The sequence below is a fragment of the Cinclus cinclus genome, chromosome Z (assembly GCF_963662255.1).
Source record: "Cinclus cinclus chromosome Z, bCinCin1.1, whole genome shotgun sequence".
In the NCBI taxonomy this organism is placed as follows: domain Eukaryota; kingdom Metazoa; phylum Chordata; class Aves; order Passeriformes; family Cinclidae; genus Cinclus; species Cinclus cinclus.
The window spans coordinates 46,757,658-46,771,009 of NC_085084.1; the positions used below are offsets into that span (position 1 = coordinate 46,757,658).

The window sequence follows — 13,352 nt, forward strand, 5'->3', positions numbered from 1 at the left end:
ACAGGGGCATGACAAGTGAGTTCTCTCTATAGAAGCATAGAATACTTCAGGCTGGAAAATAGTGCATTTGCTGATCAGTGACTGAAAAGTTCTTTCTGCTGGCAGAAGTTTCTCTGGAGAGAACCATGAAGCAATGTTTCAAAGCTTAATTAATTCATTGACCTCGTGTCTTCTCTCACTACTGGCAAGGTTGTCTCCCAGCCTGACCTCTCCCATAACTTCACTTCCTTCCTTTCACTGTCTTCACATCAGTGGGCTCTGTTTTGTTTTCCTTCATCTGTATCTTATGATCTATCCCAGCACATAGACAGGGATCACAAGGTTCTCTCAATTCCTTTTCTCTGCTCTTCCCATCCTCTGGCTGTGCTGTATTTTTCAGTGTCAACTTTGGAGACAGCTCCATCTCTAGGACAACAGAAAATGTTGCAGCTAAAACAGGGATGCAGCTCTCCTTACCAAATACAGCATTCCATACCATAAAAGCTTCTTCAGACTAAGCAAGAACATGGTGGGAAAAACAAGAGCTTGGGCTGGGGTTAGTTCATGGGAAAAACGAAGTAGATCACCTCAGTCCTTCTCCTTGTAATTGATTCCTACATATTATTATTTCTAGTCAATTATAATATTTTCAAAACATTTTGTTATCTTCTCTACCCATAATTCTGAATTTTTTTTTCAGTTCTGCAAAGTAAATCTAGCGTGTCATAACTGCACTAATAACTGTTGGTGCAGCAACAATCACCTATTTTATGAGCTGAAAGTGAAAAACATTCCATGCAAATGTTAAACAAGAGCAGGAATTTGTCATCTATTTATAATTGTGCAAAAGAACAATTTAAAGATCGTTTATTCCTCTTACTTGACATAATGATGAATGATGTAATTACTTTCTAGAATTTTTAATGCATTCAGCTATCTTTGAAATCATTAAAATTGTTTGAGTCCTGTAAAGTTCATAACTGAAAAAAAAAAATACCAAAGCTGTATCTATTAATCCCAGATGCAAGAACATTATGAACATTTTTACTTACCAGTGTATTTTTTGTCAAATAGTTTGCACTAACACAAACACCACAAAATACAAGTAATGTTTAGTATTTACTAAAACCCAAAAAGCTCAACTACCTCTATGGAAAAGGAGAAACAGCCGCACACAGCAATAGACATACAGGGTAAGAGCTAGTGTTAATATATCAACATGCAGCTACATAAGTAGTTATGTAAAAAATACTCTTTGGCTGCAGCACCAGGATAAAGAACCTTCCAGCTTTCTGAAACTCTTTTTAACTTGGAGGGATTTTTCGATCTCGTCTGAAAACCAGAATGCCCCACAGAGCCCCCTCACACTCGTGCCAGAGCATCAGTTCAGCACTGGCTCAGACGGATCAATTTTTCTGATCAATTTATCTTCTCTAAGTACTCCATAAGGAATGCAAGGTATTTTAAGCATTTTTGGTTATATTCAAATAGTTACCATTTCTATTTGGGTAAGTATTCTGTCACTATTTTCAAACAAACATGGCTTCCCTCTATTTCAAATTACATGATCAACCACAGTTTTGTAGGAGGCAAAATGCAAAAATGGCACATATGGGAGGAAACACACTCTTGCCAAAACCTGCAAATACAAGTGTTAAAGGAGGTATCTGCATATGGGAGTACACATAGCCCAGGCATGCACTGGATTACTGCATCTGTACATGTAGAGATGTGTGTCTGTGAAGCAGAATGAGGATCTCTAAAAGCTTGAAGGAATTAACTTTGCTCGCTGTTCTCTTACTGTTCTCTTACACTGGTTTTAAACATGACTTTTAAAGGAAAAAATTATTTGGCTAACTCAAAACTCTCAGAATAAATGTATTCACAACTGCTTACCAGAATGCTAATTCTTTCCAATACATTGCATTTTTAAAAAAACAATTTTATTCTGCCAGTTATGTATGATTTTATAAATATGCAGCATAGTAATAGCATACTGTATGTCAACAATTTGGCAAACTTATTTAAACTGAAGCTACCCTTATAGGTTTTAAAATTTTAAGTTGGATATATTTCATATACCTTCCAGAATTGCCAAATGACAAGATCTATGTGGACAGGTTATTTAAAACAACAAAACATTTCAGACTTTTTAACTCTTAAAAGTCCTATTTATTACCTTCATTAATTTGTATTTCTAAATTCATTGAGAATTTATTCAAAGCTTCAGATTAACACTTAAATCTTGGGTTTACTTGGATTTTAAAACATTCCTCAGAATATTACTCCTTTCCCTTTTTGCCTCTGTATTAGCTTTGTAAATTTTTACAATTCCAAACAGCTTGCTGGTTCTTAACTTCCCACTGTATGTAAGCAAGACAATGACAGTCTCTCATTAAACTAATTAAACACCGGTGGAAAAGCTGTTATCCTAGTCTGAAGTCAAGAGTGCCCTTGCTTTCTTGATGCTGAGACAGGAAAGTCTCAGGGATTATTATATTCTCCCTTGGATATTCTCCAAGGGAGGTGAGCAGCTCATCGTGGCAGATTTCCATATTACAGCAGCAGAGACAAACCTTGAAAGAGGCCTTATATATGGCCAAATATCACCAGATAATTCCATGAAAATTGTTTGATTCTCAAATCACGGAGAGACTATTTTTTTTCTGCTCAAGAGTAAACCTGCCTATTTAAAAGGGAACAGGAGATATTTTTCCCCAGAAAAGCTTACATTTAACCTTTTCTTATATGCTACTTCTCATCAGAACTACTCATACTAGAAAGTACTGACTCAGTTTGACAGATTATATCAAAACTCACAAGAACAAGACATACTTCATTATATGTAGAACTTACACAAGCCTCAAAAACTTCTGTCTCTGTGCAAAAAGAAGTTTAGATCATAAAGTATAGCCAACTCAGAAGAAATGCTTGGTTGCTTACTGCTAAAAAAATTATGTTTTATCAATGCAAAGAACCATCACAGAGATCAGATTTCTGGGCACTGACCTGATACTCTTCAGCTATTCCATGTGTTCCAGGCAACAGATATGACACAATAGCTGCCTCTAATCACATGCTACATATACAAACTACATTTGGACTGCAGAACTGAAAGATTATCTACCAAGGCCTGAAGTCGTTGAGAGCCTGTTAAGGTACTTCATCTACAAAACTCAAGTACACTGTGATCAAAATAAAGACAATTTATGAAAAAGTGAAATCTAGGTTGGAAACACAGAGGGGGGAAAGAGCAAGCAGCACAGTGAAAAGAATAAATAAAGATACTTTGAATACTTGTGAAGTTACCCTGAGGCCTTGAGCAGGTAACTTTTCTACAGGATGACACGGCAATTACAGAGAGACATGGAGGTAGTTTTAAGGTTAGGAACTTCATTCTTTCACAAATCATGTATTTACTAAGCTTGATTTCTAATTATAAAAGTATTGAAAATTATTTGCCTTACAAAACGTATTTCACCTTCTTGAAGCTGGACTGGTTCTGCTGAGTTTTCACCACTCATTAACACAACAAAGCCTGCAGCTGTTCGGACTGAGGCTTGCCACGTTGACAAGGCAATGGGTGGTTCTTGGCATGGGAAGAGGGCCCTGTTGTTTATTGGTGATCCCATCGTATAAACACATGGCCTAGATGGAAGGAAAAGAAATTGAAGTTGGAATTACAATAAGAAAGACTGAATTAAGTTCTATGCAAAAAAATCAAGGATGCTGTTGTACTGACATGGTTTCTTTCTTTAACTTCAGCTCTGCAAGTTTCAGACCTGTATGGCATGAACCAATCAAAGTGCAATCTAAGTCACTTAAGACAAGAAAAGCAAAATTATTACAATACCTTCAAACCAGAAGACTAACTCCAGTCTTTTCTCTCTTCTGCTTTTGCTTGAGTCTTCCATCCTCATACAATAGCTGCTTCTGAGTATCTTCTGATGATGCCATTACAGGGCTTCACCAACACCTGTGACACCTCCCTGCTATCATCCCTGCAGTGCTTTCACTATCATGAATCCAGTCTCCTGGATTAGCAATCTGAAGGCTCATGCAAACTCAGCAGTAGATCTAGATATGAATCTTCCTTAGTCCAGGCCTCAATAAATCCTGACATTTTTACACTGAATCTTAGAGGTAATGCACACTAGCTCACCTGTCTTCAGGGATTTCAACCAAAAGACACAGAATAAGAAGAATTCATTTCTATCCTATCAGCTTCAGCTTCCTTCTCACTTCTTACATTGCAATCTTCCTTGTAGTACTGTTCTTTCTGTATTTACCCCAATCCTCTTCCCAATGGAACCCTACAGTCTACTATCCCTTTCCAATATCAGCTGCAATATTTCATGCCAGTAAATTTCTTATTAGCCACTTAGCTACAGCTGGGAAGGTAACAAGGTCTTTCATTAGCTCTTTCTAACTTGCTATTGGTGGTGGATCTTCCAGCAAAACAAGGATGAAAGTTGCAGTTTAAGTAGACACATTGTTAACACTCATAAGCAAATGAGAAAATAATCTAACTTCTTTCATCATGTACCAGAGTGAATAGAGTAGGACCTAGACATCGAGTGAAGATCAGGTAACTGTAGTGGAGAGAAAGCCAACTGGTCACCTTTTAAACAGTAAAACACAATGTACAGCTAAGTGTGACAGACCACTAATCTGCATGGATTTTTAATTAACTTAGTTGGAATTAAACTCCTAAAACTGAATCTGTAACCAACTCTGATATACATAAAATAATTGGCTTTTCTCCCATAAAAAATCAAAGAGTGCATGCCAGTGAACTCACAGGAGAAATGAAGAACCTGTTTTTTCACCTTCCAGGAAGACCTTCCTCCTAGTAATGTGAGTCAAGAGCTACTGGGGTTATTATTTACACTAAAACATGTATGTGCTGGGAAGGCAAGTAAAGGTGACTTCTCATTCATGAAAGCTTTATCAAAATACACAGGTTTATAAAAAACAGATCCTAGTAGAGGAAAGGTGGGATTGGTGATTACAGCTACACACATCTTCCCAAAGATTAGCCATTAAATGTTTTGCCAGGTTGTTATTGGTACAATCCACTCTTATGAGCAGTATAGGGGATCTTATTCTGTAGAGGGAAATGCCACAATGACGGAGGAAACTGACTAGCAGAACAGTGCTAAACTAAATGTTCTAATGCTCTGTCAAATTGTCAAATACAATATAAACATTACAGAGAATAGATTAATGTCACCTGCTCTCAGAGAGCACTCTTAGCTGCAGACCATAAGGTATTTTACAGATAATGTCAATACCATTTCGCAGATGGGGAAAATGAAACTCAGTGAACAGATATGCTTAGTGCTTGCACAAAAGTGGCTTCTTCAGGTTTAGTTCTAAGCCTCATAGACCAGTAGCTTTTCTTTTTCCCCTAAGACATTTTAATGCTAAAATATCCATAGGAAGGTCACAAACTTCCCTTAATGGCCCAAGTAGAAAGTGAGTTAAATAAGTGGAGAAATACTGGTCAAGTACATAACCTGTTCTTCAGAACTACAACTTCCTTCCACTCCTCATCCATTTTAACACAGTTTTTGTCCAGGTATATTTATTAACTTCATTATTTCATATGTTAATATACCTAATTATGTCAGTCTGCTAAAAAATAGAAATGAAACATTTAAGTTCTAAATTTTTAAAGGAAACTATCAGAAGAACAATTATGTCAGCCTTTAATTAGATATTTGTTATGCTTCTTTTACAGTGGTAATTTCTTTTTGGAGATATTTTGGTAATTCTGCAATGTTACTTTAGGATATTCACTGCAGCTGATAATTGTCTTTGTTTGGGGTCAGGTAGCACACTTCCAGCATATAAGAGGATCAGAAATATAATTCTTATCCTGATACAGATCAGCTTCTTCATTTGATCCAGAAAAATAACCAACAAACCTAAGCACATGACAGAATAGCAAAGAACAATTATGTTTAGACTGCTTCTGTCAATTGATAAACATATTTGTCCTTTTCTAATAATTTATCTCATTTATCCTAGCATGAAATTTCACAGTTCCTTTCCTCTTTCTACTTTCCATCCCCTCCACTCCACTCTAATATTTAACTTTTAATGGTCTTGTAATACTCAAATCATCTACCTATGTAATATTTATGCCAAACACAATCATTGCCAAGATATGTTTCAAGTGTTAGAAAAATTTCATGCAGCAAAAGAAAGATAAACAGAGAACTCAGAATATTTATCAAATTACTTGTTACACTGGAAGAACAAGCATCCACAAAACATTCACAGAGCACAGGAGTGACATCTCTGGTCACGCCTTTGGACAACTTTATGACAAGTAAACAAAAAATCAAAATAAAAAAGTAGGCAAACCCTGAGCACAAAATGAATGGATTTGATATTCCTGGAAATGTGGAAGGCAACAAAGAAATATTTGTAAAAAGTTTAAATTATCTCCTCTGAATCAGTTTTCCTAAGTAAAAGGAAGACCATGAGAAATATAGGGAAATATTCCCAAGTGAATAGCCATGCAGATTACTGGAGAAATCAAGTACTAGCTGTGGAAACATTTAGTTTTGCCCCAAGAAGAGATTAGGGACTGTCTGTTGTTCAGTAATCTCTCTGATGAAAATTGGATTCACACAACTGTAACTCGTCAGTAGTCCACATATCTTTACAACACAACAAAATCAGTTCAAACCAGCTCTTGGCAGACCTCCCTCTCCCAGGTAAGCCTATCCCCTATAATAATGAATTAGCACTATCTTCAAGCTAATAATAAATGTTCATCTGATAATCTATTCTCTGAACAGGAATCTGCAGGCCTTAAGATACCTGCCATCAAACACCTGAAACATGAACTAAGGCTCACCCATGTCAACCTGCTTTGCTTAATGTCTGAGGCTTCATCAAGGAAAATTCCCAGCACAGAAACACTACCCCTTTCCTATATTTGAAAAATTACATTCGCTATTTCTGAAAAGTCTCCTTTTAAGGATGTTAGGGAGCATCCTCTTTCAACTACAAGGCCAATCCCTGTAAAAGCACTGCTGCTTGCAAGCTCTTTCTGACTCTAAATTACATTGTCAAAGCATCAGGATTTTCTGGCACCTAAATCACTACTACTTTTTTACTCTGCCTTATCAGTTTACGTATCTGCAAAGTGAGAGTGACTGTCATCAGATTCCATCACAGCACGCATTCTTGTTTACATTTTACTGTTGAAAAAAACACCAGTCAATAATACCCGTGTTTCTCATTGTCTTCCTTTTAGTTAGGCCAACCAATTCAGAGGAGATAATTTAATTTTTTTACAAATATTTACTTGTTGCCTTCCACATTTCAGGAATATCAAATCCATTGATTCTGTACTGAGGGTTTGCCTACTTTTTTTTGGTTTGGTTTTGGTTTGGTTTTTGGGGGTTTTGTTTGTTTGTGCTTGTTTTGGGGGTTTTTATTTTTGTGGTTTGTTTTGTTTGTTTGTTTTACTTTTCCATTCTATTTGTATCATTTCTCTTTAGAAGTCACTGCATACCACATGAATGGTCCAATGAACTTCAAAATGCTTCATTAATTGCTCATATATTTATATTTCCATGTTTCCATTTCTGGGAACAAAATTAAACAAAATAACAGTAGAGATTCCCCACCGTTGAGGATAGCCTCTTAGGATTTGGTCTGTGACCTACCATGGTGCTGGACTATCTTATTCTACCTTGCCTATGAAGAAAACCAAATTCTTTATTCTCTTCCTGCATTTCCAGCTTCCAAGAGCCCAGAACAATGCTAACTCGTACCACTGAAAAACAAACATCTATTTTCATGACACATTTTCTAATTTGTAGTAAATAACTCTACGTTCCAAACTAACCTCAGCAGTATTTTCCAGACACATCTTATTCTCTTCTATTCTCCTTCCCCCTCAACTTACTTTCAATGAGATTAGCTCCCTAATATGCCTTATGATCCGGCTGTACACATACCTGTGTTAGCATACCAGTGATGGAAGCAACTAGTATCCAAGTTTAGAGAGGTCAAAAGTGTTCCTTTCTTCAAGCGTATTTTGGTAGGCTTTCTGGTCTTTCCTTTATACTTTCCCTCCTTCCCTCTTTCCATTAGCGCAAGCCAGCCTTGTGGTTGACTTTTTTCTTTGGCCCCAAAAGCTCAGACTCAGAGCAATGCTGAAATTCCATATGTTCAGCTCTCTACTACAAACAGAAGTGTGTCCTGCTGTGATAACGTGTTTGCATACACACATCTGATCTTGCCTAAACTCATCCCACAAAGCTTTGTTTCAACTATTTTTTTTTGTGTATTATTATACATCATTCTTTAAAACAAATAAAATTGAAGTCTTGATAAAACTGTGAATAGGCTAAATTTAAAAACATTGCATTAGTGTTAAATTACAGGAAACACTGAAATGGTTACACAATGTGTGTACTTTATTATGTACTTTTCTTCAGGATTGTTTATGGGCTCATCACATATAGAATATGATTTTTAAAAAAATACCAAGAAAGATTCTAATGACTGTGCTATGAAAACTTATTTTTTGACAAGCATTAGTTTTTGGAATACCCTACACAGGCCAGAAAAGAAATCAGTTTTTACTATTTTATACCATCAAACTGCTGGATTCATGTCAAGCCTGCTTTTTCTGCTCCATTATCGAACCATAAAATTCCATACACTTGTGTACAACTGCTATTAAATGTCACTAAAGTAAAAACAACACTTTGCAGTCAAAATGTTATAAGGAGTCAAAAATGTTCATTATTTAGATGCTTAACAGAAACATTCAAATGCTCAAAACACACAGACCAGCTGAGTGTTGCTAACATTACTGAGTAGGGCAGGTAGACACAGACAAGTCATCATAGACAATTGCTCTACCTTTGCATGCAGTCAAAATTCAGAATTTTCAGAGAAAAGGGTACTACATAGAATTATATGTAGGATCATACTTACAGGAAAATGAACATGTACTAAATGAACCAGCCTAAACCTTCTGAAACAGGTAATCTCTGTGGATAAAAAAGCTGATGGTGCAAGAGGAAAGAAAAAGCAGAAAGTTGCTGATAGAACATAGAGGTGTCAACCTGAGTAAAATGATGATTATAGTATCAACCAATTAGATGAAGAAAAAGGTGCATGCTTGCCTCATGGACAATATTGAGCTACCAATCAAAAGATGCATAGACAAAGTGGAGCAACCAGTAAAATAATGCGTGACTGCATAATGAAAGATAACCAGTAAATATAAACAATGTTTAGAGGCACAATAAAAGACTTTTGCTTGATTCACATTGAATCATGCAGAGTCCTTTGCCTTATCTCCACAGTTACATTTCCTAAACTCATACCAAAAGTAATTCCTCAGAAAGTGAGGAAAGGAAGGGAAAGAAGTAATGAACATGATTGAGACATTTTCTGGACTTTATGGTGCTTACAGATAAGTAGCAGAATCCCCTAACTACCACAAAAACAATCAAAAGGCCCCATTTTCCTCACCAACATAGATGCTAGTGAAATGACTTAATTTATACAAATATAACTGAAATAAAAGGTAATAAATAACCTTTTACCTAACTGATTGGGAAAGAAAAGCAAGTATTCAATTAGGTCAAATCAGTTCCTTATCTTCCAAATTTGTTCCTGCTTTTTAGACATTGTAAAGAAATAACACTCATTAAAACCCACCTTTCAACATTGCTATAAAACAATTACAATTGTAGAAGTCAAGAGTGGATTGTAGTTGCCCTTCTATAAAAGGCTTATATTGAAGATTTCAGTACAATACCATGTCATTTTCACTAATACTAGATATAATGCCAATTATTCTTTCAGTTTGCAGTTCATTTGCTATCATCAATGTTCTTAACATTATAGATGAAGGAGATTTTGAAAGTCAGGAAAAGACTGTATTTTTAAGCTGATTACAATATTAACAAAGGACTAATTGTGAAGTAATTCTGTTAAATGTTATGCATATTGTACTTTATGCTGTGTAAGCCAGGATGGAAAAAAGAGCACAAAGTAACCTGTCATTCATACTTTTTCTTTCCTTCAATGATAATTTCCCATTCCCCACACACACTTATTGAAATACAAACAAGTTATTTACTCCCACTCAGAAGGAGCAAACACAATCAGTAAGACAGGCCTGAGATCTTCAAGTCCATTAAGGTTTCATGAGCAGAGAGACTCTGTTCTTCTACAGGACAGCAAAAGGATTCAAACCAAGGATGAAATTAAAACTGTATAAGAGCGTACTCATTGTCTTCACAGCTGCTCAGCAATTATACAATTCTCCATTCTTGCACATATTTAGATTCATTGCATACAAAGTTTTCAGCAAACAGTCACATACCTGCCACTCTGGTCTGTGGTCCATGTAACAGATCTTCCCTCTGGTTTGGTTTTGTACCATATTCTTATTGCATGGGGAAAGTCTGCTGGAGTCTGAATTCCTGATTTCCTTATCTCCAAGCTCCAGGTGCCAGTACTAAACAGAAGCTCCCCACAACCAGGTGCCTGGCTACAGTGAGTAAAATAGTTTAGCTGTTCCTTCCAGCAATTTGCAGGTAAAGTCACAAGTTCATGTACAATCTGATTCCTGAGATTTTCCAGCTCCTTTGAAACACCAGTTAGGTTGGCAGACCTTGTAAATTTTTCAATGCCTGACACAGCAGCAACATCTACCTCTTCAACCTTCAGCACAGATAAATCACAGCAATCCAATACCAGCAGAAAATCCTTGTTTCCATGATTCTCTATGTCACAGCAGTCCTTTGAACTAGAAATCCCAGAAGCCTGTTCATTGTTGCTATGGTTACTATTTTCATCAGAAGTAGCTTTCTCTTCTTTACCACTGACAGCAAAATCATTATATTCCATTTTAGATGAATTAGTACTCACATTTATCATAGGAATGTGGCAGGATTCAGATGCCCTCATTTTACAGGTTTCATCAAACTGCGACTGGCAGGATTCCTTGCCAGCACTGCTGGTTTTCTTGTACTGGCTCCCAGTCTCAAAGAACAAAACTATGCTGCCTTCAATAACTTTACTTTTAAAATCCACATCCAAGTCCAATACATAGTGCTTTACAAGCATGTAGCTAGTGTTTGCCATTAAGGGCAAGTCATCCTTCATGGGGTCTAGTTGTGTCTCCATGTTCACCTGCTGGGCAAGTTTTACAAAGCCTTAGACAATTCCAATATATAATGACTCCAGAAGGAGAATATTCGGCTTCCAAGTGCCAAAATACTTTTGAATAAGATTAGAATATAAACATTGTAGTTTCTCCACTTCTTGCATTCTAAAGAGAAAAACAAAAGGAAAAAAAAGAAAGAAAATCATCTCACAACCATTTCTGAAATGCACTGATTCTAAATCTATTTAAAGTTCAGCTGCCTTTATCACAGGGTTATTGTATCTACACAATGGCATCAGGCTGGAATGGTATCTGCTTGCTTCAGGATTTGCTGTCAAGGACCAGTGGCTGTATTTTTCAGATAAGAACTCAAAGTATTTCTAGACAGCTTTTCTAAACCAATAGAAACAACCAAATGTATCAAAAGATAAGTGATATATTTCTGCTGGGACTTTAAATAAAAACAGTAAGTCTAAATCACCACATTGGTCTAAAACTTTTAGAGTAATAAATTCCTATATACAACGCTTGTCTACAGATAAATATACTTTCCAAATTACGACCATTCTCATATCACCACTTACAAGAAAATGAGCCAATTTACAAGGACTGTATTCAAAGTATTCCTTGGAGATTGCTCACAAAGATTTTTTAGATCTATAATTAAATCCTTAAGGTATATAATTACATTTTTGTAGGTGGAGACTCACAACACCCAGAACAGTCCCTAACAGAGAACAAAAAGTCTTTTCACTGGAAAATAGGTAAACACCTATAAAGGCACAAAAATATTAAAATGCATCACCATTTGTTGCAACAATAGACAGAAATTCTTATCAAAGTTAAACTGACATGCATTCTCTGTTCTGCTATGACCATTGAGCCAAAGTCATGCACTTTTAGCCCATTTAAGTCCTTTCTCTTTGCTTTCTAGATAAGAAACAGGTATCAGAGGATGAAATACCAATGCCAGTTCTCTCTCTGTCATTTCAGTGACATTCACAGTGATAGACAGGTTCTAAGTGCCTTAAGTGCTTCTAAGTGCCTTAAGAGAACAGATACTGCATTGTGACCTTATTTCACAGTTGTACACATCACAGACTTCACTGTACAAAGACCATTTTTATATAGTTCTCAAAGTTGGCGCAGAGGGGAACTCAGACTCCCCAAAGACTTGCTGTATCTTTTTGGTAGGAATCCAGGGCATGCTATTGAACTACTATCATTAAGTGAAAGACTCAGGGCAAGAAACTGTCTATACAGTTTGCTAAACTAGTTTCACACAAAGCAAAAAAAAAAAAAATATAAAAGTAGCAAGTACCTCCCTACCTCAGTGGTTTTCTAATTGTCTGAAACAGCTCCTTCAGGGCTGTTTTAGAAGGCAAGCTGAGAAAAACCTTCCTTTTAATTTTTAACTATCTTTTGGTACTTCTGCAAACATACTAGGGCAACAAACTCACATCACAAAGTTCTCTTTCACTGAAATAGCTCAGTAAATTCAGGCAGCATAAGCAATGCATCTATGATGTCTGTATGTAGTGCTGTGGACTGAACTTGACATTCCCTCGATTTTTTCTGACCACCAAAACCACATGACTGACTGCTAGCAGGCCAATAGAGAAAAGAAATAGGTGACTTGGTGGAGAAAAATCCAACAGTGATCCAACATTCAAACTCTGTTTTGCACAAACACATTTTTAATTTGTAAATACTTTTAATACTGACATCTTTGATAAAATGTGAGTACTATCTTTTGTACACAATTGTAGAGAGAAGAGGCTGGCCTTGGGATGAGGCAACTAGGGGAGATTACCTGCTATACCCCAGGTCCTGACTGCCTGTGTACAGCAGATGAAGGCAGCTTCTCCCTAGAGGGGCATAGAGAAAAGACAAGCAAAAAAAAAAAAAAATTAAGCTGTTTTGCAAATACAACTATCCTCCACACATCTCAAGCATTACACTGAGCTAATTTTCTAAAACTGGAAAATGTGACTGGTTTTTGTACTCTGTAGAGCTGCTTTTTTTTGTTACTGAACTGAAACACTAAATGAAAAGTGAAAGAGGAAATAAAGAATAAAAACAAAAATATACAATTTTAAGTATAAGAATACCAAAATATTCTCCCAGGAAACAGTGCTCTCTAAAATTTAAATATAAGGCCACAACATTTTCTCTTTTTTAAGGCCCTTTAAACAACAGTAATAATCTTCGGCCA

At 36.2% G+C, this 13,352-nt stretch overlaps 1 protein-coding gene across 1 annotated transcript in view; it reads right to left on the reverse strand.

Moving 5' to 3' along the window:
* Positions 1–11,407, reverse strand: part of AOPEP (aminopeptidase O (putative)) — a 167,776-nt gene extending 156,369 nt beyond the window's left edge. The window contains exons 1-2 of the mRNA XM_062513137.1: positions 10,352–11,407; positions 3,461–3,627 (exon numbers count right to left, since the gene is read on the reverse strand). Of these exons, the coding sequence (XP_062369121.1) occupies positions 3,461–3,627; positions 10,352–11,157 (973 nt within the window). The 5' untranslated portion in view covers positions 11,158–11,407. The remainder of the gene's footprint in view (positions 1–3,460; positions 3,628–10,351) is intronic.
* Positions 11,408–13,352: the final 1,945 nt, after the last annotated feature.